Source organism: Bubalus bubalis, chromosome 4 (assembly GCF_019923935.1).
Source record: "Bubalus bubalis isolate 160015118507 breed Murrah chromosome 4, NDDB_SH_1, whole genome shotgun sequence".
In the NCBI taxonomy this organism is placed as follows: domain Eukaryota; kingdom Metazoa; phylum Chordata; class Mammalia; order Artiodactyla; family Bovidae; genus Bubalus; species Bubalus bubalis.
The window spans coordinates 128,184,575-128,209,197 of record NC_059160.1 but is presented as its reverse complement, the minus strand read 5'-3'; the positions used below and the strand labels follow the sequence as shown (position 1 = coordinate 128,209,197).

The 24,623-nt window shown below is 43.4% G+C and overlaps 1 protein-coding gene across 2 annotated transcripts in view; it reads left to right on the top strand.

The window, feature by feature from the left end:
* Positions 1 to 24,623, top strand: part of NID1 (nidogen 1) — a 100,644-nt gene that overhangs the window by 8,538 nt on the left and 67,483 nt on the right. For both annotated transcript variants that reach the window (XM_006075499.4, XM_006075498.4), the window contains exon 2: positions 24,020 to 24,319. In XM_006075499.4, coding sequence (XP_006075561.2) covers positions 24,020 to 24,319 — 300 coding nt within the window. The remainder of the gene's footprint in view (positions 1 to 24,019; positions 24,320 to 24,623) is intronic.

The following is a 24,623-nucleotide window of genomic DNA, read 5'->3' as shown; positions in this document are numbered from 1 at the left end:
GGCGGGTCACGGAATACTTAATAGAGTATTAATTTCCATCAGAAGTGAAAAGGAAATTGATGAATCATGTTGATTAACTGATTTATAATTGAGGTCCAGTCACTTCATATATCACCCATTTACTATTCCAGACCTCTTTTTATTATTAAATGAAGAGATTTGACAAGATTATCTCTAAGGTTCATTTTATCGTGCATCTTTGATGTTCTCTGATCAAGTGACCAAATGTTGAATAGGTAACTTTACTCACTCAGTTGCATCTGACTCTTTGAGACCCCGTGGACTATAGCCCTCCAGGCTCCTTGTCCATGAAATTTTCCAGGCAAGAATACTGGAGTGGGTTATCATTTCCTACTCCAGGGGATCTTCTTGACCCAAAGATCAAACCCGTGTCTCTTGAGTCTCCTGCGTTGGCAGGTGGGTTCTTTACCACTGCACCACCTGGGAAGCCCTATTTCAGGACACTGGCTGTTTCTTATAAAATGCAGTGCAGTGTTGAAATACCTCGTCTAGTCATTCAACAAATATTTACTTTGTTTCCTAATATGCCAGGACCAGTGCTAAGCTTTGGAGCTAGAGATTGAACCCAGACCAGTGTTGTTTTTGCTTTTCATAGTCTAGTGAGGAAGACAGACATTAAATCAGTAACGATACAGATCATTGACCAATTGCCGCTATGATAAGTGCCATGAAGAAGAAGTTAATGTATTGTGGTGAAACTGAGGTAGGTGGAGGGTCAGGAGGATCTTCTCAACCTGAAACTGAAGCCTGGAAAAATGGGGTTAGCCATGTGAAAAAGGGAATGGCCAGGATGGTGGCTCACTACTGAGTGTAAGACCAGGAGCATGTAGGGAGGAAGAGCTTGGCATGTCTTTGGGATGGGATGAGAGCCAATGTGAGTGAGAGTGGCAGGGCAAGAACTGGAGGAGCTATGTCAGACTTGGACACACCAGCTCAAAGCCCTCCGAGCATTTCCTTTTGCACTCGATATCCAGCTTCTCACCACGTGTCTCCAACTTACATGGTACAGCCGTGCTGGCTATCTGCCCTCATCCTATTACCCCGCTCTTCTCTCAGGCCAGACTGCTGCCTCACCAGCCACTTTTTCTTCCTTGAGTACAGCCAGCTTGTCCCACGCTGGTGTAGGCTCTTCTCTCTCCTCTGATCTCCATGTGTCGGCACCTTCCCGTCACGCAGGTCTCTGCTCACACGCAGACCCCCATGTGTGATGTTGTGTTGCATTGCTTAATTTCATCCCAGCATGTATAGCCACCTAAAACTAGTTTGTTTATTTGTTCACTTGTTTGTTACTCGTCTTTTTTCATTAGACTCTGAGCCCTTTGAAGGTGGGATAGTCTGACCTCCTTATTCACCACTCTCTGCCTGGTACCAGGAGTAGTGTCTGGGGGGCAGCAGGGCCTTTGTTATGGTGTGTTGAATGAATGAAGGAAGGAATGACTCCTAGGTATTTCTTTATTCTATAAAGCAGTGGGATGCCACTAGAGATTCTGAGTCGATGAGTGACTTGATTTTAAAAAATTTTTATTTTATATTGGAGTATGTGTGTGTAATTGCTCAGTCGTGTTAACTCTTTGTGACCCCATGGACTGTAGCCTGCCAGGTTCCTCAGTCCATGGAATTCTCCGGCAAGAGTACTGGAATGGGTTGCCATTTCCTTCTCCAATATTGGAGTATGCTGCTGCTGCTGTTGCTAAGTCGCTTCAGTCGTGTCCGACTCTGTGCGACCCCATAGATGGCAGCCCACCAGGCTCCCCCGTCCCTGGGATTCTCCAGGCAAGAACACTGTAAGTGGGTTGCCATTTCCTTCTCCAGTGCATGAAAGTGAAAAGTGAAAGTGAAGTCGCTCAGTCGTATCTGACTCTAGCGACCCCATGGACTGCAGCCTACCAGGCTCCTCCGTCCATGGGATTTTAATTGATTTACAATGTTGCATTAATTTCAGGTATACAGCAAAGTGATTCAGTTATACATAATTACTGCATATATTTATTTTTCAAATTATTTTCCCATTTAGGTTATTATAGAATATTGAATTGACTTCCCTGTGTTATACAGTATCCTTGTTGGTTATCAACAACAATATCCTTGTTGGTTATCTGTTTTAAATATAGCAGTGTGTAATGTCAATCCCATGATCCTAATTTATCCCCATCCCCTCCTGACATGATTTATTTCTAAAAGATTTCCATTTCCTCAACAAAAAAATGGTGTTAGAGAAAAAGGAGGGACAACTGCCTAGATTAAAAGTGTTTTAGAAACAAGTTAGTCAAATGCAAAGTGAGGACTTTGTTGGATCCTGATGGAGACAAAGTGGACGGAAAAGACATTTTTGAGAGAAACTGCATTTCTAGAAGAGCTACATATGGAGTTATTGATGGGTGAAATAATCTGATGCCTTGGATTTCATTTAAAATACTTCAAAAGAGAAAAAGAAACAACACACATATGTGGAAAGAATAGATAAAATGAGAACTAGAGCATGTGGATACTTTTGGTGATTCTTCATTGTGTGTTTGAAATTTTTCCCTTATAAGTAATCTTATCATAAGAAGCTTTTTAAAAATTATGCTGCCTCTGGATAGAGGATTTTGGGGGGAAGTGTGGAGGAGGAAGAGTAAAGTCCACAGCTAGAGACCTGTTGCCGGCGTCCAGGAGAGGGTGTGACGGTGTCTGGACAGGGGTTGTGTGTGTAAGGAGGCTTGCTCGCGTGTTATCGCATCTGAGACATGCAGCCGCCTTGTGAGGTCATTCGGGCAGCTGCTAGGACCAGCCCCATATTATAGAGAGGAAAACTGACCCCTGCAGCTTGTCAAATACCTTGTCAAAATACACTCAGCTAGTGCTGAGGTGGACCTTGAACTCAGATCTTACCATTCCGTGTTCCATGGTCTTTGTACTGTGCCACCTTGGACACTGATTTCTTCCCTTCCTTTACTGGTTTATTCATTTCACAGTCTCTTATCAGCACTGTGGTGTACAGATTTGGGGGCCAGGTGTGTGTGGCTACATCAGATGATGAGTGACACCTCATATGGTTCCTGCTGTCATGGAACTCACTACTGACACACCACTCACACTGCATCCCAACATACACTGCATCCCAACACTCACTGTTGCATTGCTTGTGAAAAAAGTTAGTCCTTAAGGAGCAGGCTTATTAACTGCTTTTTCCTCAGGTAAGTTTTTTTCTTTAATTTTTTTTTTTCTGGCTGTGGCCGGGGCATATGGGATCTTAGTTTCCCAACCAGGGGTTGAACCTATGCCCCAAGCACTGGAAGTGCTTCTTGACTGCTAGGGAAGTCCCTTTAATTTTTACTCAGAAGTGCTTTCACACACATACAAAAAAGGGGAGAAATTAGTATCACGAACACCCATAGACACATTACATAAATGTAACCATTGTTAGCATTTTCCCTATTTAATTGATTCTTCTTTACTCATGTATCCAAAATAAATTAAAGTCAGTATGACATTTATATGCATTCCTAAAACAATAAGAGCATTTCCCTAACTAACCAGCATACTTTTATCACACTAAACAAAATCAACGTGTGTGTTAGTCACTCAGTTGTGTCTGACTCCTTGTGATCCCATAGAGTGTAGCCTGCCAGACTTCTCCATCCATGGGATTCTCCAGGCAAGAATATTGGAGTGGGTTGCCATTTTCTCCTCCAGGGGATCTTCCCGACCCAGGGATCAAACCCAGGTGTCCTGCATTGCAGGCAGATTCTTTACTGCCTGAGCCACCAAGGAAGCCCTAACAAAATCAATAATAACAAAAACAAAATCAATAATAACAAAAACAAAATCAATAATAATTTCCTATTTTCAATTTATGCCTTGTCCATATCAAATCTCTGATATCCCCAAAGCTGTCTTTATAAGCTAGAATTATTCGGACTGGGGACCAAAGAATGACAAGCGCTGCATTTGACTCTTAAGTCTCTTTTAATTTTACCGATCCTCTCCCCACTTTTGATTTATCAAGTTATTTAAGGGTCATTGCTTATTGTCCTATATAATGTCCTATTTTCTGCATTTGACTTTTTTTGTAATGTAGTCTGTAATGTAGCCTGTTATTGCATCTCTATAATTTCTGAAAACTGGTAATTTGGAAGTATTCAGGTTAAACATTGTTTTTGTTAGAAAACGTAGAATTTTATTTTAAAATTAACTTGGGAAATAGTATTTTGAAGTATTCAGGTTAAACACTGTTTTTGTTAGAAAACGTAGAATTTTATTTTAAAATTAACTTGGGAAATAGTAAGACAGTGCAAATGGGTTAAAAAAAAATCGCCAAAACAGTGCTAAGTTTTCTTACTAGCCTGGCCTTCAGCCCCATTGTTCTCTCCCCAGAGACAATTACTATTCATGAATTTTTTATCTCCTTGCAGAGAGATTCTCAAATGTACAAACATGTATATGTACACATTCCCTCTTGTTTTGTACACTTCCTTGATTTTCTAAATAATTTACGTACTATAAAATTTACCCCTTTACACTGTACAATTCAATGATTTTGTATATCCCAGGGAATTGTGCAACCATCATGGTCTGGTGGGCTACCATCTATGGGGTCACACAGAGGTGGACACGACTGAAGTGACTTAGCAGCAGCAGCAGCATGGTCTAACTCTGGAATATTTTGCTCACACCTCACCCCACCCCACCCCAGCCCCGCCCAAACAAACCCAGTAACCTTTAGCAATCATTCCCATCTCTCCCCACCTCCCCCAGCCCCTGGAAACCACTTATTTACTGCCCGTCTCTATGGACGTGTCAGCACTGGACTTTTCACATAAATAGAATCATACAACATGTGATCCTTTGTGATGGGCTCCTTTCACCCAGCATAACATTTTCAAGGCTCGCCCACTTTGCTGTACATATCAGTTCCTGGTTCTATGACTTAATAATATTCTGTTGTTGACTTTGTCCATCCATAATCTGATGGATATTCAGCTTGTTTCTCCTTTCTGCCTGTTAGGAATAATGCTGTCGTGTCCAGGTTTTGTGTGGACATCTGCTTTCAGGTCTGTTAGATATACCTAGGAGTGGAATTGCTAGATCTTAGGGTAACTCTATGTTTAACATTTTGACGAACTGTCAAACCAGTTTTCAAAGAAGCTGTACCATTTAACATTCCCATCAGCAACGTATGAGGGGTCCAGTTTCTCCACATCATCCTCAACACTTGTTGTTATCTAACTTTATGATTTTAGCCATCCTAGTGGGTGTAATGTGGTATTTCATTGTGCTTTTGATTTGCATGTCCCTGATGCTAATGATGTTGAGCATATTTTCATGTCCTTATTGGCTGTTTGTATATCTGCTTTGGAGAAACATCTGTTCATATCCCTTGCTCATTTTTAATTGGTTTCGTGTTTTCATTGATGAGTAGGTTAAACATTTAACAAGAGTATTTCATGAATGAAGCTGTGCATGTCACACTGTATATCAATCATCAGGATGCAAGTGATCTCTGCTTACTCTGTTAGCTGCTTGTGTTAAGGTGATTACAGCTTAGATCATGTCTGTTGGGTTACATTTTTTCCCCTTGTGAGCAGAGGGCAAGCAATGGGGTGATACTTTGACTTTACACAGCTGTCCTCTTGCCCACCAACCTTTCACTTAATGCCTTTGGCAACTATTGATACTCTTTGCCTAAATCAATTACTAAATTAAGGGTTGCAAAATGGTGTTCTATTTTGTCTTGCTGTTGGCTTGTTGCCTTTGCTGGTTGGTTTCTAGCATTCTTTCAGTTAATACATTATTAGCTGGCTTCACATGTGAAGTGGGTGAAGTGAAAGTCCTTCATCAAATGGGGCTTTGGGGCTATACTGACATGGTTCATTCTGGAAAGGCAGATGAGTGCTTAATTCTTTCCTTGTGATATTTGATGTTCAAATTAAGGGGTTGATATAATCCAAATTCAGGGAGTCCTGGTGCCCTAGTCAGCACAGGTAAACTTCTGATTTCTCCATCAGAGGTGTTAGAGAGGCAGGCTTCTCCCCAGAGACTGCCGGTTTGGACTAGGTCCTTCTCTTCCCTTCCCTGATCACCTACTGTTCTGGAATGCAGAAGGACACTTCTACCTCTTCTGTGATAGACACATCAGAAGTTAAAATTTAAAGACTCTCAACCACTTTTCAGTGTCTCAATAGTAATTCCCTGCATATGAAATGGCTAACTGATCCAGAGCCTCTCATTAGGCATTAGCTGGACTAAGTTTAGAACATTGGCTCATCTTTTAACTATTACCCCTAGGTTGCCCCTTGTTCTTAATCTGCTAATCCTTTTGTTTCTGTTTCTAATTCAAGCCAGAGTCATTTCCCTGGATCAGTGGGGTTAAGAGAAAACATTTGCAATTTAGACTCAAGAGTTTTGTTCTGGCACTTTTGTTGTAGCCACGCGTTCTGGGAAACAAACTCTCTCAGAAGGACAATGCAGATAGTGGAGTGCAGTTTATTCCACCGGCGGGCCCAAGGCAGTCTCTTCTTAGCCAAGGACCCTAACTAGTTTTTCTGAAAACCTTATATACCCAAGTGTATGGGCCCAAACCCACCTCCCCAAATTCCCTGAAACTAGCCTGAACAAAGGAAAAGAAAGATACAATCAAAGTTAACCTGTGATTCATATACCTTAAGCCTAGGTAGTTAACAGTGGACAATTATCAATAGGCCTGTGGTCATACCCCAATAAGCATAATGGAATTTATGATTCTATTCGGTTTCACAGATAATTAGGGTATTCTTTTAGGCAACAGAGAGTCTAGGCTCGAGCCCTGGGGCTCTTCCATTCAGGGGGCCTGGTTTTCCGGTTGGTATGTCGTTTCCAAAGATACGGGGCATAGAGCTCCAAGTCCACAGTCTCGCCCAAGATGGAGTCCTGCTTTCAAGATGGATCCTGTTCTGTCTGTTTCCTCCTTCATTCCCCTCTCTCGATGCTCATAACTCATAGTATGAGCATCACTCATAGGGATATATTGCGCCCTGACTCTCTGACCTCCAGTTTGGGAGAACAACATCAACCTTTGGGTTACAAAGTTCATAACACATTGTAAAATAAAGGGTCCACAAAGCAGAACTATCAAGGCAACTATGACAATGCTAAATATAGTTTTCCACCAATCATCCTTCACCCAGATAGGACCGAAGTCCAAAAAGGAAGATCATCATCAGACATAGCTTTTACCTGACCTTTCATGTCATCTGCTGCTGCTGCTGCTTGTCACTTCAGTCGTGTCCGACTCATGTCATCTAGCGTGGCTGATATATAGCCGGATAAATCAGGAATATATACGCAACATTCAACTTTAATTAAAGCACAGGTCCCTCTTTCTACTGAAACTATGGTTAGTCTCAAGATGATACCAGCAAGTCCTTGTAGCAGCAGTTGGTTATAGAGCGTCACCTCTTCTTCTTCTTTAAGATGACCTTGGTTTCACAGGGGTCAGTGGGGTCCTGTTGTGTAGTCCGCTCGGCGTCCTCCGGGTCTGTGTGGCATGCTCTCTTCACCCTCATGTGGTGGATCCAGGGAGTGACATCTGCAACTTTAACTGCAGTAGGGCTGCTTAGAGCAAGTGTATGGACCCTTCCAATGTGGGGCCAAGGAGTCGTGTTTCCAGTCCTTGATCACACCTGATCCCCGGGCACAAATTCGTGAATCTGTTCCCCAAGGGGGAATGGCACCCTTTCTTGTACAAACTTAGTTACCTGATTTGTTACCTTACCCACTTGTTCCATCTGCTGTGAAATCTCATCTCCCCTTACCTGAGGCAAATTTGTTGACACCTGTTTTATTATGGGAGGGGGCCTCCCATACACAATTTTGTACGGAGAAGAGCCATGGGACTGTGGGGTCATCATGAGTCTGAGAAGGGCCATCGGAAACAAGCCCACCCAGGAACCGTCAGTCTCTAAGATCCACTTGGAGAGTGTCTCTTTAAGTGTCCAGTTGGTTCCTTCCACCATTCCAGAACTCTGGGGCCTATATGCTGTATGTAATTTCCACTTGATATATAAAGTTTTGCTTACTTGTTATACTAAATCAGCTACGAAAGCCAGGCCATTGTCCGATCCAATGCTGGTAGGAAATCCAAATCTGGGAACTATCTCCCTGAGCAGGCACCAGGCTACTTTTGATGCTCTTTCAGTCAGGGTAGGAAAAGCTTCTACCCATCCCGAGAACGTGCATACTATGACCAGCAGGTAATGGTAGTGTCGGTGAGGTTTCATTTCAGTGAAGTCCACTTTCAAGTGTTCAAAGGGCAGCAAGTCTTTTACCTGAATCCCTGGAGGTTTCTGTCTGTGCCGAGAGGCAGCATTGACCTGTGAGCAGGCAGGGCAATTCTGAGATTCTGTCCTGCCTAGGGAAGAGAGGCGCTGAACCAAGAAATATTTTCAAATTAGCTCTTCCGGTTTATCATGGCCTAGATGGGTCGCTTGGTGTGTTTGGCTTACCAGAGTGAGTGCCTGCTCTTCTGGTACCAATAATTTGCCACTTGGCAGTTTTCACCATCCCTTTTCAGTCTTGATGGCCCCTTCTGCTTTAGCTAGTTGGTTTTGGGCTTCGGTGTATTTTGGAGAGTCTAACGTTAGCTCAGGCAGCTCCGCTAATATGAGAGCTTTAATAGGGGCTTCACTTGTCACCCCCAAGCCCTCGGCTGCTTGTTTAGCCGTCTTATCTGCCAATCTGTTCCCTGAGCCTGGGGGTATCCTCTTTTTGACGTTCTCAGCAGTGTATGACTGCAACCCTTTGTGGTTCCCAGGCAGCATCTAATAGGGTCTTAATTTCTTCCTTATTTTTAATATCTTTTTCACTAGCTGTCAAAGGCCTCCTTATACAGAGCCCTGTAGTGTGGCAAAAGCACACCTGGAGTCTGCATAAATGTTTGTTTTCTTACCTTTTGACAGCTGGAGGGCCTGGGTTAGAGCATATAGTTCGGCCTGTTGAGCGAACCAGTGTGATGACAGAGAGCGAGCCTCAACGATGGTTTCTTCCATGACTACTGCATATCCCAACAGTCTACTGTATAGACTGCTTCCACTATTTTTAAGTTCATGGTGTTCTCTGATGGCCATCCTACTCCCATAGGGGGCCATTCAACCTCACAGAGTATGTGGAGGCAGTTAGGCTTCATCTTCACCCCATAGTCTCCTCCTAATCCCTTCTTTAAATGTTTAATCATGCACTCCAATACAGTTGCCTTAGATTCACTTCCTTGCTTACCTTCTCGGACCTTCTTCTACTTTTCCTTTTTGTTCTGTCTACGAAGTTCTCAGTACCCTATGTACTTCTGATATTTCCATTCAATGACACTTAAATTGCCATTCTGCCTCCTTCCTAATTGGGGTGAGAAGAGCCTTACCTGCCAGATCCCAGAGGGAGAAGGGGGATCGGCGTGTCTTCACCTGCCGGTCAGCACAACCAAACCAGAACACCACGTGGTCCAAGACTGTTTCTCCCTTAAATTTTAAAGTCCATTCTCCCTTGGTGGACTTGATCAGGTACAGATGAAAACACAGATGGGTTAAATATCCCATGTCCCAGGCCGTCTCCGGAAAAGCCAATTCGTACTCACTTATGTATCCCCCTCCTTCTAGCCTGACAATTCCGAGGGGGTCAAGAATTTCATAGCAGATGGGACACCCTCTTGGGGAGAGCAGAATACAAACGCACAAAAACCAAGTTTCTTCTAAAAATCCCCTGGCAATGGCTTGGTAATAATTTTCCCCTAGACGGCATGGACACCATCTCCTAAATGACCTTCACAAATTTCCTTCTAAGCCTTAACACACTTGTCAACCTGTGTCAAGCAGGTTGCCACCTGCCAATTCCAGGCTCCTGTGGGTCCCCGCTCCTTCTAGTCCCTCCCAGGAGGGTGATCAGGCCCCCTCTTCCACCCTACCAGGTGGGTTCCTCCTCACCTGAGCGCTCAGTTCCCCTGCTGCCATCCACTATCTGCTAACATGAAAGGTCTGGGCATTGAGAAGCAGAATCCTTCCAGAAGGGTGAGGCGCCTTCCCCCCTCTAGAAGATTCGAGCCACAAGGCCTCAGAGTAGTCCCAAATGGGACTTGTCTCCTCAAAGTGAGGTGTTTCCTGGCCCATGCACCAAATGTTGTAGCCACGCGTTCTGGGAAACAAACTCACTCAGAAGGACAATGCGGATAGTGGAGTGCAGTTTATTACACTGGCGGGCCCAAGGCAGAGTCTCCTCTTAGCCAAGGACCCCGACCAGTTTTTGTGAAAACCTTATATACCCTAAGTGCATGTGCCCAAACCCACCTCCCCAAATTCCCTGAAACTAGTCTGAACAAAGGAAAAGAAAGATACAATCAAAGTTAACCTGTGATTCAGGTTACCTAGGCCGTAAGCCTAGGAAGTTAACAGTGGACAATTATCAACAGGCCTGTGGTCATACCCCAATAAGCATAATAGAATTTATGATTCTATTCGGTTACACAGATATTAGGGTATTCTTTTAGGCAACAGAGAGTCTAGATACCAGCCCTGAGGCTCTTCCATTTAGGGGGACTGGTTTTCCAGTTGGTATGTCGTTTCTATAGATCCTGGGCATATAGCTCAAAGTCCACAGTCTGGCCCAAGATAGAGTCCTGCTTTCAAGATGGAGCCTGTTCTGTCTGTTTCCTCCTTCACTTTTAGTGTATGATCTTAGGCAAGTCTTATAAATGGAAATTCATTTTTTTCTCAAATGAAGGATGAATACGATACTGAATCTGCCTGCCAATGCAGTGAGACACAAGAGATGCAGATTTAATCCCTGGGTTGGGAAGATCCCCTGGAGTAGGAAATGACAACGCACTCCGGTATTCTTGCTGGGAAAATTCCATGGACAGAGGATCCTGGCAGGCTACAGTCCATGCAGCCACAAAGAGCTGGACACGACTGAGCAACTGAGCACTTACTAGATTCACTGTGATAGCTGGAGTAAAAATGCTTTGTAAACTGTCAAATACCACAACAGTGGGTCAGGGGTTTCCTGGTGGTCCAGTGGCTAAGATTCCACGTTCCCAGCACAGGGGGCCTGGGTTCAATCCCTGGTAAGGGAACTAGATCCCACATGCTGCAGCCAAATTACAAAAAAAAAGTGGGTCAGGCCCCAGGTCCCGCTTTGGGCTCTAAGCTGGAATCAGTCAATCTCCACCACCTTGACTATTACTAGTTCAGGCTATTTCAGGGGCTTGTTCCTCAAGTTTTTGTTTTCTTAGGCCCTTTTTGTTTTCCAGCTTTTCCTAGCTGCCCGACCTCTAAGCATGAAGCCACCCCATGAAGCTTTGCAACTTCCAGGACTTTTGCTCCCAATTTCTCTAAACTACATGGCTGAATATAACAGAAAGAGCACAGGTCATGGACCCGACCAGGTGTGGGTTCAAATCTTGGTCCCATCTCTTGCGGACTGTGTGACTGGAAGCTAAATTAAGTCTTGTCATTTCTTTATCTGTTTCATATACCTGAAAAGCAGAATGGTGGTATTAAACTTTTAAAAATGTGAACAGCTTTAGTAAAAGGCCTCAAACTTAGCGGGAAGCATTTGCTGCCTTTTCCTTCTTGGCCCCAAATTACTTTACCTTAGGTTCCTGCTTCCTCCCACCCTTGGAGTTTGCTTTTGCAACTCCTACCAATTTCATTGTCTTCCCAGTACAGCTATTTGCATTTCTAAAAGGGGCCCATTTGTTTCTTATTTGTGCCTACCTCAAGTATTCTTAACCACATCTGTTCTAAAGAAGGCTTTCCCCTCAGTGTTGCAGGCTGCTTTCTGCCCTGAGGTTCTGCTACTAGGCTCATTGAAGCCAAAAAATAGATGTTATTTCACTGCCTCAGTGTGCACTTAAATGTGAGAAATCGAACACATAATTTTAATGTTTGGAGTATCTGCCTTTGACTTTCTCCTTCACGTGTCTTCACGTGTCTCTACGTGTCTCTAAGTTCACTTTAAAGATGCATGGAGATTGGAAGTGCTTTTTAAAATAGGGACCACTCCTCCATGGTGAGTTTGTGCTCTGTCCCACGTCTTCCTACTGTCAACAGAGTTGAAAGGATTGTAAGTGGATCCAGCTGTTAGCTGTGTGGGGCTTGCATTTTCACCAGAGGCATTTTGTGATGTAATTGATGGTGCAGCTGGATGAAGAGCCTGGTGTTTGGTGTGTTCCTTGGGGTGAATGAATAGGTGTGTTCTGTACAGGGGTGTTAAGTTGTGCTAGTAAAATGTTAGGCTGAACATTACCTTTGCTGAAGGAACTTCTTTTTTCGAAGTGTAAACTGTCAGCAAGATTCAATGTGCTGTATGTGGCTGTTTTTCAATAAAGAAGCAAGGTATTATTTACTCTACCAAAAACCTCAGCTAGGCAGTATTTGGTGAGAGTTACCCTAAGACAATAATATTATTACTACTTTAGCCCTCAGTGATCCAGACAGACTTTCTCAGGAATGCATTCAATTCACAGGAGTTTTGGAAATTCCCTGGCAGTGCACTGGTTAGGACTCCGAGCTTCCACTGCAAGGGACACAGGTTCAGTCTCTGGTCAGGGAACTAAAGTTCCACAAGCCACATGGCACAGCCCACCCGCCCCGCCCCCCCCCCCCCCCCCCCAAATTCACAAGAGTTTTGCCATGTAACAGTTACCAAGTCCAAGCTCATACTGCTTGCCTCATGACAAGCCAATAAATGAGAGAGTGGTTGGGGCAAGGAATAGTGGCTTTTTCAGAAAGTCAGCAGACCAAGGAGATGGTGGATTTGTGTCCCAAAAAACCATCTTTCCTGAGTTACGAGTCAGGTTGTTTTTTATACCAAACAGAAAGGGGTGCTGGTTGCTGCAAACTTTTTGGTGTGAGAATCCTTTGCTCTTACAAGAGTCCTCCATGTAGGTTTGGTGACAATGTCCCTATAAACTTCAACAAGACAAATGTTATTCTCTTTTCTGCAACTTTTTATCTCTAGTGAATGAAAAGTGTTATACCTTTAAAGGTCAGAGCCTTGAAAATGCCTGTATATTTCAGGCCCTAGGCAACATTCTTGTAGCAAAAGCAATAGGATACAAAGGATAAAGGAAAAGAAAGATCCATATGGAGTCAGATTTGCTCTTCCCTATTACATAATCTTGATGAAATATTGATGATCATTAATATAATATATTAAAATCAATTAATTTAATATATTAAATAATATATGTATTAATATAATATAATACATAATCTTGATCAAATATTACATAATCTTGATGAAAGTAAAAGTGGAGAGTGAAAAAGTTGGCTTAAAGCTCAACATTCAGAAAACAAAGATCATGGCATCCGGTCCCATCACTTCATGGCAAATAGATGGGGAAACAGTGGAAACAGTGTCAGACTTTATTTTTTGGGGCTCCAAAATCACTACAGATGGTGACTGCAGCCATGAAATTAAAAGACGCTTACTCCTTGGAAGGAAAGTTATGACCAACCTAGATAGCATATTCAAAAGCAGAGATATTACTTTGCCAACAAAGGTCCGTCTAGTCAAGGCTATGGTTTTTCCTGTGGTCATGTATGGATGTGAGAGTTGGACTGTGAAGAAGGCTGAGCGCCGAAGACTTGATGCTTTTGAACTGTGGTGTTGGAGAAGACTCTTGAGAGTCCCTTGGACTGCAAGGAGATCCAACCAGTCCATTCTGAAGGAGATCAGCCCTGGGATTTCTTTGGAAGGAGTGATGCTAAAGCTGAAACTCCAGTACTTTGGCCACCTCATGCGAAGAGTTGACTCATTGGAAAAGACTCTGATGCTGGGAGGGATTGGGGGCAAGAGGAGAAGGGGACGACAGAGGATGAGATGGCTGGATGGCATCACTGACTCAATGGACGTGAGTCTGAGTGAACTCCGGGAGTTGGTGATGGACAGGGAGGCCTGGCGTGCTGCGATTCATGGGGTCGCAAAGAGTCGGACATGACTGAGCGACTGATCTGATCTGATCTGATTACATAATCTACAGCAAGGAATGTGCTGGTGCCATCGCAACTCAGGGAACCTGAATCAGGATTCCAAGGTGCTAATTTGCAAACTGTTAAAAGATAAACTGAGGCATATATTTTAAAAATTAAGAGTTTATTTGAGCAAAACTTGAATTGGGCAGCATCCTATCTAGCAAATAAAAAGGAGCTCTGAGGAGCTGTATGAAATGAAAGACTTTATTAGGCAGAAGGGAGTGGGAAGAGGAAAGTTATCTGGCAAAAGAAAAAAGTAGGTTGTATTATTGCAAAGTTATTTTTCTTTAAGGTAGCAGGGGTCTACGCAGCAGATTACCTCACTATTGCTAATCAGATGGTTCCTCCATATAGTGGAAACTATAATTAAGCCTCGATTTGGTGATGTGGGGCTCAGCATAAGCGACTCCATTTTGGGCATGTTGTCTGTTTCTTTGTTTGTTTTTTCCTTTTTTGTTATTGTTGTTTGCTCCTTTTTTTTCTTTTCTTTTTTTTTTCTGTTGTTTTTTAACGAAAGAGAGAGAGGTGCAGATGTACGGGAGCTGGTGGTAAACCCTACTTGGAGAGGGCAGGAGGGCTTCACAGGGAGTAATGGGACTTTGCCAAGGATGAAAGCTGAGCAAGGATCTCTGAGGCCAAGGGAACCATAGATGCAAAACCTTTTATGCAGTTAAGTAGGTGAAACACCACGGTGAGTTTGGAGAAGTGTAAGCAATTAAACAAATTTTCCTAGCATATGTATTTCTACTTTAGCCTTCTCCTTACCACCCATTTCTCCTCACCCCTCTCCACCCCCGCTCTGCCATCCTGCCCCTCTAGGTTGTCACAGAGCACCAGGCTGGGCTCCCTATGTTACGTAGCAGCTTCCCACTAGTTACCTGTTTTACAGATGGTAGTGCATATATGTCAATAGTACTTTCTCAATTTCTCACATCCTCTACATCCCCTGCTGTGCCCACAAGTACATTCTCCACATCTGTGTCTCCATTCCTTCCCTGTAAATAGGTTCATCAGTATCATTTTTCTAGATTCCATATATATGCATTAATATACTATATTTGCTTTTCTCTTTCTGTCTTACTTCACTCTGTATTAATAGGCTCTAGGTTCATACACTTCACTACAACTTACTCAAATTTGTTCTTTTTTATGGCCGAGTAATATTCCTTTGTATATATGTAAAGTAACTTCTTATCCATTCATCCGTTGAAGGACATTTAGGTTGCTTTCATGTCCTGGCTATTGTAAATAGTGTTGCAATGAGTATCGGGGTGCTGCTGCTGCTGCTAAGTTGCTTCAGTCATGTCTGACTCTTTGAAACCCCATGAACTGTGGCCCACCAGACTCCTCTGTCCATGGGATTCTCCAGGCAAGAATACTGTAGTGGGTTGCCATTTCCTTCTCCAGAGGATCTTCCCAACCCAGGGACCAAACCCGATTCTCTACATCTCCTGTATTGGCAGGCAGGTTCTTTACCACTAGTGGGAAGCCCGAATGTACACAAGGGGTACATGTGTCTTTTAGAATTGTGGTTTTTCTCAGGGTATATGGCCAGTAGTGGGATTGCTGGGTCATATGGTAGCTTTATTCCTAGTTTTTTGAAGAATCTCCATACTGTTCTCCATAGCGGCTGTATCAATTTACATTCCCACCAACAGTGCAAGAAGGTTTCCTTTTCTCCACATCCTCTCCAGCATTTACAGTTTGTAGATTTTTTGATGATAGCCATTCTGACTGGTGTGAGGTGGTACCTCGTAGTTTTGATTTGCATTTCTCTAATAATGAGCAGTATTGAGCATCTTTTCATATGTTTATTGGCCATCTGTGTGTCTTCTTTGGAGAAGTGTCTACTTAGGTCTTCTGCCTGTTTTTTTAATTGGATTGCTTGTTTTTCTAATATTGAATTGCATGAGCTGCTTATATATTTTGGATATTAATCCTTTGTGATTGTTTCATTTGCAATTATTTTCTCCGGTTCTAAGGGTTGTCTTTTCATCTTGTTTATAGTTTCCTTTGCTGTGCAAAAGCTTGTAAATTTAATTATATCCCATTTGTTTATTTTTGTTTTTATTTCCATTGAGCTAGGAGGTGGGTCAAAGAGGATCTTTCTTTGATTTATGTCAGAGTGTTCTACCTATGTTTTCCTCTAAGAGTTTTATAGTTTCTGGCCTGACATTTAAGTTTTTAATCCATTTTGAATTCATATTTGTGTATGGTGTTAGGAAGTGTTCTAATTCATTCTTTTACATGTTGCTGTCCAGTTGTCCTAACACCACTTATCGAAGAGGCTGTCTTTTCTCCATTGTATATTCTTTCCTCCTTTGTCAAAGATAAGGTACCCATTGGTGCATGGTTTATCTCTAGGCTTTCTATTTTGTTCCATTGGTCTAGATTTCTGTTTTTTTGTGCCAGTACCATACTCTCCTGATGACTGTGACTTTGTAGTATAGTCTGAAGTCGAGGAGATTGATTCCACCAGTTCCATTTTTCTTTCCCAAGATTGCTTTGGCTACTCAGGGTCTTTTGTGTTTCCATACAAATTGTGAAATTTTTTGGCCTAGTTCTTTTGAAAAATACCTAGGAATAAACCTACCTAAAGGGATTAAAGACCTGTATGCAGAAAATTATGAAGATCATGGCATCTGGTCCCATCACTTCATGGGAAATAGATGGGGAAACAGTGGAAACAGTGTCAGACTTTATTTTTGGGGGCTCCAAAATCACTGCAGATGGTGACTGCAGCCATGAAATTAAAAGACGCTTACTTCTTTGACCTTCTTTGGTTCTATGACCAACCAAATTTGGCCTTGGAATACGGAATGAAGCAGGGCAAAGACTAATAGAGTTTTGCCAAGAAAATGCACTGGTCATAACAAACACCCTCTTCCAACAACACAAGAGAAGACTCTATACATGGACATCACCAGATGGTCAACACCGAAATCAGATTGATTATATTCTTTGCAGCCAAAGGTGGAGAAGCTCTATACAGTCAGCAAAAACAAGACCAGGAGCTGACTGTGGCTCAGATCATGAAATCCTTATTGCCAAATTCAGACTTAAATTGAAGAAAGTAGGGAAAACCACTTGACCATTCAGGTATGACCTAAATCAAATCCCTTATGATTATACAGTGGAAGTGAGAAATAGACTTAAGGGCCTAGATCTGATAGATGGAGTGCCTGATGAACTATGGAATGAGGTTCATGACATTGTACAGGAGACAGGGATCAAGACCATCCCCACAGAAAAGAAATGCAAAAAAGCAAAATGGCTGTCTGGGGAGGCCTTACAAATAGCTGTGAAAAGAAGAGAAGCGAAAAGCAAAGGAGAAAAGGAAAGATATAAACATCTGAATGCAGAGTTCCAAAGAATAGCAAGAAGAGATAAGAAAGCCTTCTTCAGCGATTAAGGCAAAGAAATAGAGGAAAACAACAGAATGGGAAAGACTAGGGATCTCTTCAAGAAAATCAGAGATACCAAAGGAACATTTCATGCAAAGATGAGCTCGATAAAGGACAGAAATATTATGGACCTAACAGAAGCAGAAAATATTAAGAAGAGATGGCAAGAATACACAGAAGAACTGTACAAAAAAGATCTTCACGACCCAGATAATCACGATGGTGTGATCACTGACCTAGAGCCAGACATCCTGGAATGTGAAGTCAAGTGGGCCTTAGAAAGCATCACTACGAACAAAGCTAGTGGATGTGATGGAATTCCAGTTGAGCTATTCCAAATCCTGAAAGATGATGCTGTGAAAGTGCTACACTCAATATGCCAGCAAATTTGGAAAACTCAGCAATAGCCACAGGACTGGAAAAGGTCAGTTTTCATTCCAATCCCACAGAAAGGCAATGCCAAAGAATGCTCAAACTACCGCACAATTGCATTCATCTCACATGCTAGTAAAGTAATGCTCAAAATTATCCAAGCCAGGCTTCATCAGTATGTGAACCGTGAACTTCCTGATGTTCAAGCTGGTTTTAGAAAAGGCCGAGGAACCAGAGACCAAATTGCCAACATCCGCTGGATCATCAAAAAAGCAAGAGAGTTCCAGAAAAACATCTATTTCTGCTTTATGGACTATGCCAACGCCTTTGACTGTGTGGATCACAATAAACTGTGGACAATTCTGAAAGAGATGGGAATACCAGACCACCTGATCTGCCTCTTGAGAAATTTGTGTGCAGGTCAGGAAGCAACAGTTATAACTGGACATGGAACAACAGACTGGTTCCAAATAGGAAAAGGAGTATATCAAGGCTGTATATTGTCACCCTGTTTATTTAACTTATATGCAGAGTACATCATGAGAAACGCTGGACTGGAAGAAGCACAAGCTGGAATCAAGATTGCCAGGAGAAATATCAATAACCTCAGATATGCAGATGACACCACCCTTATGGCAGAAAGTGAAGAGGAATTCAAAAGCCTCTTGATGAAAGTGAAAGTGGAGAGAGAAAAAGTTGGCTTAAAGCTCAACATTCAGAAAACGAAGATCATGGCATCCGGTCTCAACACTTCATGGGAAATAGATGGGGAAACAGTGGAAACAGTGTCAGACTTTATTTTTCTGGGCTCCAAAATCACTACAGATGGTGACTGCAGCCATGAAATTAAAAGACACTTACTCCTTGGAAGGAAAGTTATGACCAACCTAGACAGCATATTCAAAAGCAGAGATATTACTTTGCCAACAAAGGTCCGTCTAGTCAAGGCTATGGTTTTTCCTGTGGTCATGTATGGATGTGAGAGTTGGACTGTGAAGAAGGCTGAGTGCCGAAGAATTGATGTTTTTGAACTGTGGTGTTGGAGAAGACTCTTGAGAGTCCCTTGGACTGCAAGGAGATCCAACCAGTCCATTCTGAAGGAGATCAGCCCTGGGATTTCTTTGGAAGGAATGATGCTAAAGCTGAAACTCCAGTACTTTGGCCACCTCATGCGAAGAGTTGACTCATTGGAAAAGACCCTGATGCTGGGAGGGATTGGGGGCAGGAGGAGAAGGGGACGACAGAGGATGAGATGGCTGGATGGCATCACTGACTCGATGGACATCTCAGTGAACTCCAGGAGTTGGTGATGGACAGGGAGGCCTGACGTGCTGCGATTCATGGGGTCGCAAAGAGTTGGACACGACTGAGTGACTGAACTCAACTGAACTGGTGAAAGAAATCAAAGATGACACAAACAGATGGGGAGATATACCATGTTCTTGGAAGAATCAGTATTGTGAAAATGACTATACTACCCAAAGAAATCTCAGAAGGTATTATTTCAGTGGAGCCCTGGAAGATGTGAGAAATAGCCCATTATGTGGATGCAAGAGGTGGGGAAGAGGGTGCTGGTGGTCTCAGGGATGGAGAAAGTGCTGTATATACTTCAGAGACAGGACACACAGAACATGGGATGAGAAAGAGGAAGAAATCAAGGCCGAAGGCCAGGTTTCCTGGCTTAAGCAGCTGGGTCAATCAGTGGCCGTTATGGGCACAGCCCTGGGCAGCTGGACACGGGGACTGCATGACTCTCTGTGGTCTGCAGTCTCGACCCCATGGAGAAGCTGTTACGCACCTGGTTCTTGGACTCTTTAATCAATAGAAACTGCTAAGAAGCCAGACAAGAAACTCAGGCAAGGCTCTACCGAGACTCATGCTGTAGCACGAGGGAGCAAAAACAAGAAACAGGTGCCCTTGCTCGCTCTCCTAGAGAGAAGTGAACTGGTCCCCTAAACGGGGTGAGGGTGGGGGCAGATTGGCGAGCTGGGCCAAAGAGGAGGCCTATGTGGCCTGCCCGCCCCCTTGGTGGTGCTGTGTGCAGGGATCATGTGCAGTTACCCGCTTTTGCTCCAGGCTCCTCAGAAGTGGCCCTTGGTTTGTGGCCCTTTTGTATCTTATTGTTCACAATGTGTTTCAACTGCCCATGCATGTGGTTATTTTTAGTACTTTATAGTTTCTTTATATTCTGTTGCTGGGGGAGGCATTTGTCCAGGTCCAAGTGCAGGCGCTCAAATAGAGGGTCCCAGGCCCCAGCCTGTCTCAGTTGTACTCAGTCTCTCCTCCTGGTCCACTAGGGGCCTTTTAGGCCCTTCTTTCTGTGCGCCTGCCCTTCTATTGAATTGCTCGACTTTAAAAAGGTTGAGAAAAGGAACCAGTCCAGTAGGAGCATTACAAGCTGGATGGATTTGTGAGATGAGACTGGCACCCAAATGTAAGAGAACGTTGCTCATCAGCTCTGCCATTAACTGTTACATCTGGAGGAAACAAAAACAAAATCAAAAGTGTTTACTGAGATGTTTAAGAATCAAAACTTCAGGATGTTCTGTATGTGACATCTTTTTTTCATTATCACAGAAAAGTGAGTTGAATGTGCCATAAAACTGGCTGAAAAGTAATTTTCCTAATAGTGCTAATATTAATGAGAGTTATCTGGTCTTTGTCCAAAGTATTTGCAGGCAGGGATTCATGATATTTGTTTAAAACCTCAATTCCTAAAGCATTTCTTGTGAAAATAGGAACATTCCTGTGCCCAGATTCTCAATAATAAAAGACACCGGGAGCGTTTTCAAAACTGTTGGCCTGATTTAAATTTCACTGGAAAACAGCTTTTTAAAACCAAGTTAACTGTATGGGGCCTCCGTGTGATCACTTCCCACTGGCAGCTGGTAACTGCCAACTTCTGGTGGCTTGAGAAAGTGAGCTGTTTCCCACGCTCCCACACGGCAACCCAATCAGGATGTTTGTGCTGGGAGATATTTGGATGGGGTTGGGGCGAAAAGGGCGAGAGACCAGCTGGATGAACTCCTTCCCCAACTCCCTTCTCTACAGCCTGTCCATGCATTCCAGAAAATCTTTTTTGGTACCAGGTGGTGATGGAAATTCTGTCACCTGAACACTTAACAGCCCATGAACTTTGGTAAAATGGGAGGGTTTTGCTAAGTCTACAGTAACTCCCAAACCTGTTGCTCTTCTCCCTTCCCGGGGCCCAAATTGGCTCCATCAACGCTGAACCTTTTTATCTGGTTCTTGGCATGTTGTAGGGTTTCTTGTCTGCCCCTGCCCCCTCCTCTAGAAATGAGGTCTGAAGTGACTGAATAATGAGGCCGTGGGAAGAGGAGGGAGGGAAGGAAGTCACCTGGAAAACTCACAGGACTTCTAATCAACTGAACAGCTGCAACTCCCTTCGATGCATTCCTGTTCTTCCAGTCTGTAGCTTCTTGAAGTGCAAACTAGGGTGCCATATGCAAAGTCACTCCCATTGCAGTCAGGATTTTTTTAAAAATTCATGGACTCCAGAAGTAAAAAGACCACTTGTGTGGTGTTCTTTGCCCCCAGTGGACTGTGCATTAAGAAGGATATGTGTGTGTTAATCACTCAGTCATGTCCGACTCTTTGTGATCCCTTGAACTGTAGCCTACCAGGTTCCTCTGTCCTTGGAATTCTCCAGGCCAGAATACTGGAGTGGGTTGCCATTTTCTTCTCCAGGGAATCTTCCTGACCCTGGAACTCTTACATTTCGGGCAGATTCTTTACCACTGAGTCACCAGGGAAGCCCTGGAAGGATATAGGAGAGACTCAAAGCCTCATCCTAAGCCCAGTTTTGCAAGGAGGCCCAAGCATGCCCACCACCAGGGGTCTATGGTCCCTTCCCCATTTTCCCAGGGAATGTGGATTTTACTTGGGTAAGAACACAGCAATATTTTCATAGGCTTTAGACTGCTTTCAAGAAGTGTTAACTGGACTTCCCTGGTGGTCCAGTGGTTAAGAATCTGCCTGCCAATGCAGAAGATGTGCGTTTGATCCCGGGTCCTGGAGGATCCCACATGCCATGGGGCAACTGATCCCATATGCCACAACTACTGAGCCTGAACTCTAGAGCCCCATACTCTGCAACAAGAAAAGCCACCACAGTGAGAAACCCAAGCATTGCAACTAGAAAGTAGCCTTGCTTGCCACAACCAGAGAAAGCCCTCGTACAGCAACGAAGATCCAGTGCAGATAAAAAAGAAAAAACATGATAACTGATTTCAAGAAGTGGTAACTGATAACTAGTTTCAAGAAGGCTGAATTAAGTGATTAAGTGAACATAGTGAACTAAGTGAATTAAGTGAACATAGTGATTAAGAAGGGTCGCTGTGGAGTTGGTCTCCCTGGGTTCAAATCCTGGTCCTGCCACTTATTGGTAACTTTGGACAAATTGATTCACGTATTAATACCTTATTTTCCACTTCAGAAAACTGTGGATAATAGCAACAGCTATTCTTGGGTCCTTCCTCCATGACAAATAGCGGAAGTTCTATTTGACAACTTCATTGGCAAAAGACAGGTTTAATCTAGGTCTGATTCTTTATCATACTCATTTTTCTTATTTTAGAAGAAATTCAAATGCCCACATTTTTGGGATCCCAGACACTGTGCCTGCTATCTGCCTGGCGGGGCTGTTAAAAACACTCTCAGCTGAGAGTAGCACCTTATTGCTTTTCTTGGCACCTTTTGATAACTGGTGAGGTTGAAATGGAACATGTTCCTCTTATTGGTCTTTCTTCTTGAAAACTGTTTGAAATACCCTTTGGCCTGCTTCCCATTGGAATCTTGATGTTCTTTTATTTACATATAAACTTTGTTTTCTGATCATGCACATAGTACATGTATCAATTTACTAGAATAAAAATGACCCTCAGAATTTTAAAAAATAGTAATAGCTATTCTTATGGCAATTTGAACTCTGGACGTGAGTCTGAGTGAACTCCGGGAGTTGGTGATGGACAGGGAGGCCTGGCGTGCTGCAATTCATGGGGTCGCAAAGAGTCAGACACAACTGAGCGACTGATCTGATCTGATCTGATTCTTATGGGGTTCTTTTGAGGATTCGATAGTAATAAGAGGTCTGGAACATGGTAAGCATCCAATAAAGTTAGCTATTGATGTAGGTCATTAATCTGTTCAAAGTAATGACAGCCTCGTGGCCCAGTCACATTTACTTCTTGACTCTCATTTACTTATTGTCCCATCATCTTTTGTGTTAGTCCTCCACATCCTTCTGGATTGTGGGTGCCTTGAAAGCAGAGTCTGGGTTGTGCCCATTTGTGGACCCACAGCTCTAGCACAGCCCTGGTTTGTCATGATTAGTTCATCTGTTGAGTAAATTAAGTCAGGCTTTGATGATGACTTGTGTTTGAATGGTGCTTTTTGTGCCACAAAGCACACACATAGGAAGCCTAAGACTTGAAATTTAGGACCCTTGCCCAAGTCCTATGCCAGAGTCAGGTCCTGTGATTCTTTTATTTATGTATGTATTTAGCTGGATCAGGTCTTAGTTGCAGCTCCTGGGCTCTCTAGTTGCTGTGTTAGGGCTTAGTTGCTCTAAGGCATGTGGGATCTTAGTTCCCCAACTGAATCAAACCTGTGTCACCTGCATTGCAAGGCAGATTCTTAACCACTGGATTACCAGGGAAGGCCCAAGGTCTATGATTCTTGCCCTTGCTCCTTCCAGTAGGCCGTCCTCTCTAGGAAGAGAATGCCGAGTTTTATAATTCCAGATCATGTCTTTTGCCAATTCTGTTGTACCTGAATCTCATACAAGTGAAATTATGTAGCATGTACTACAGTTGTGTCTGGATTCTTTTGCTCAGCTTAATACGTGTAAGATTCATTCATGTTGTTTTGTGTATTTTTAAAAATCACTGTATAGTATTCCACTGTATGCTAAGACCAGAATTTATTTACCTGTTCTCTTGTAGATGGGTATCTGGGTGGTTCCCAATATTTGGCTGGGCTTCCCAGGTGGCTCAATGATAAAGAATCCCCCTGCCAGTGCAGGAGATGCAGGACATGTGGGTTCAATCCCTGGGTCGGGAAATGGCAACCCGCTCCAGTATTCTTGCCTGGAGAATCCCATGGACAGAGGAGCCTGGTGGGCTACAGTCCCATAGGGTCATAAAGAGCTGGACATGACTGAGCACGCACAAAATTTGGTTCTAAGTCTCTGCACTCCTTTTAACGATGCTTGGTTTTTTACAGGTCACCACAAATGGCATCATTGCCATGAGTGAACCCCCAGCCAAAGAAACCCACCCTGGGCCCTTCCCACCAACCTTTGGAGCAGTCGCCCCTTTCCTGGCAGACTTGGACACAACAGATGGCGTGGGGAAGGTCTACTATCGGGAAGACTTGTCTCCCTCTGTCACTCAGCTGGCAGCAGAGTGTGTCCAGAGAGGGTTCCCAGAAGTCTCTTTCAAGCCCAGTAGTGCGGTGGTTGTCACTTGGGAATCCGTGGCTCCCTACCAAGGGCCTAGCAAGGACCCCACCCTGGAAGGCAAGGTAAGCACCCGTCCAGGCACAGGGGCGAATAGTCTAATACTTTGGCTTTGCACACTTTGGTCTTCTGGTTTGTGCTACTCTGATGTACACCATGTCCATGCGATTGATAAAGATAGGACATCCAAAGCAAAATCTAATAAGCTATTTATTGCAGATCTGTAATGTCCAAAATCTTATCTGCAGGCTACCTAAATCTGTGTTGTAATGGTGATCAGATGTAAAGAAAGCCAAGATCCCTGAGATAACTAGCCACATGGCAAGAACAGATAAATTATAGCCCTAGCTGCTCTTACTTTGGGAGGTG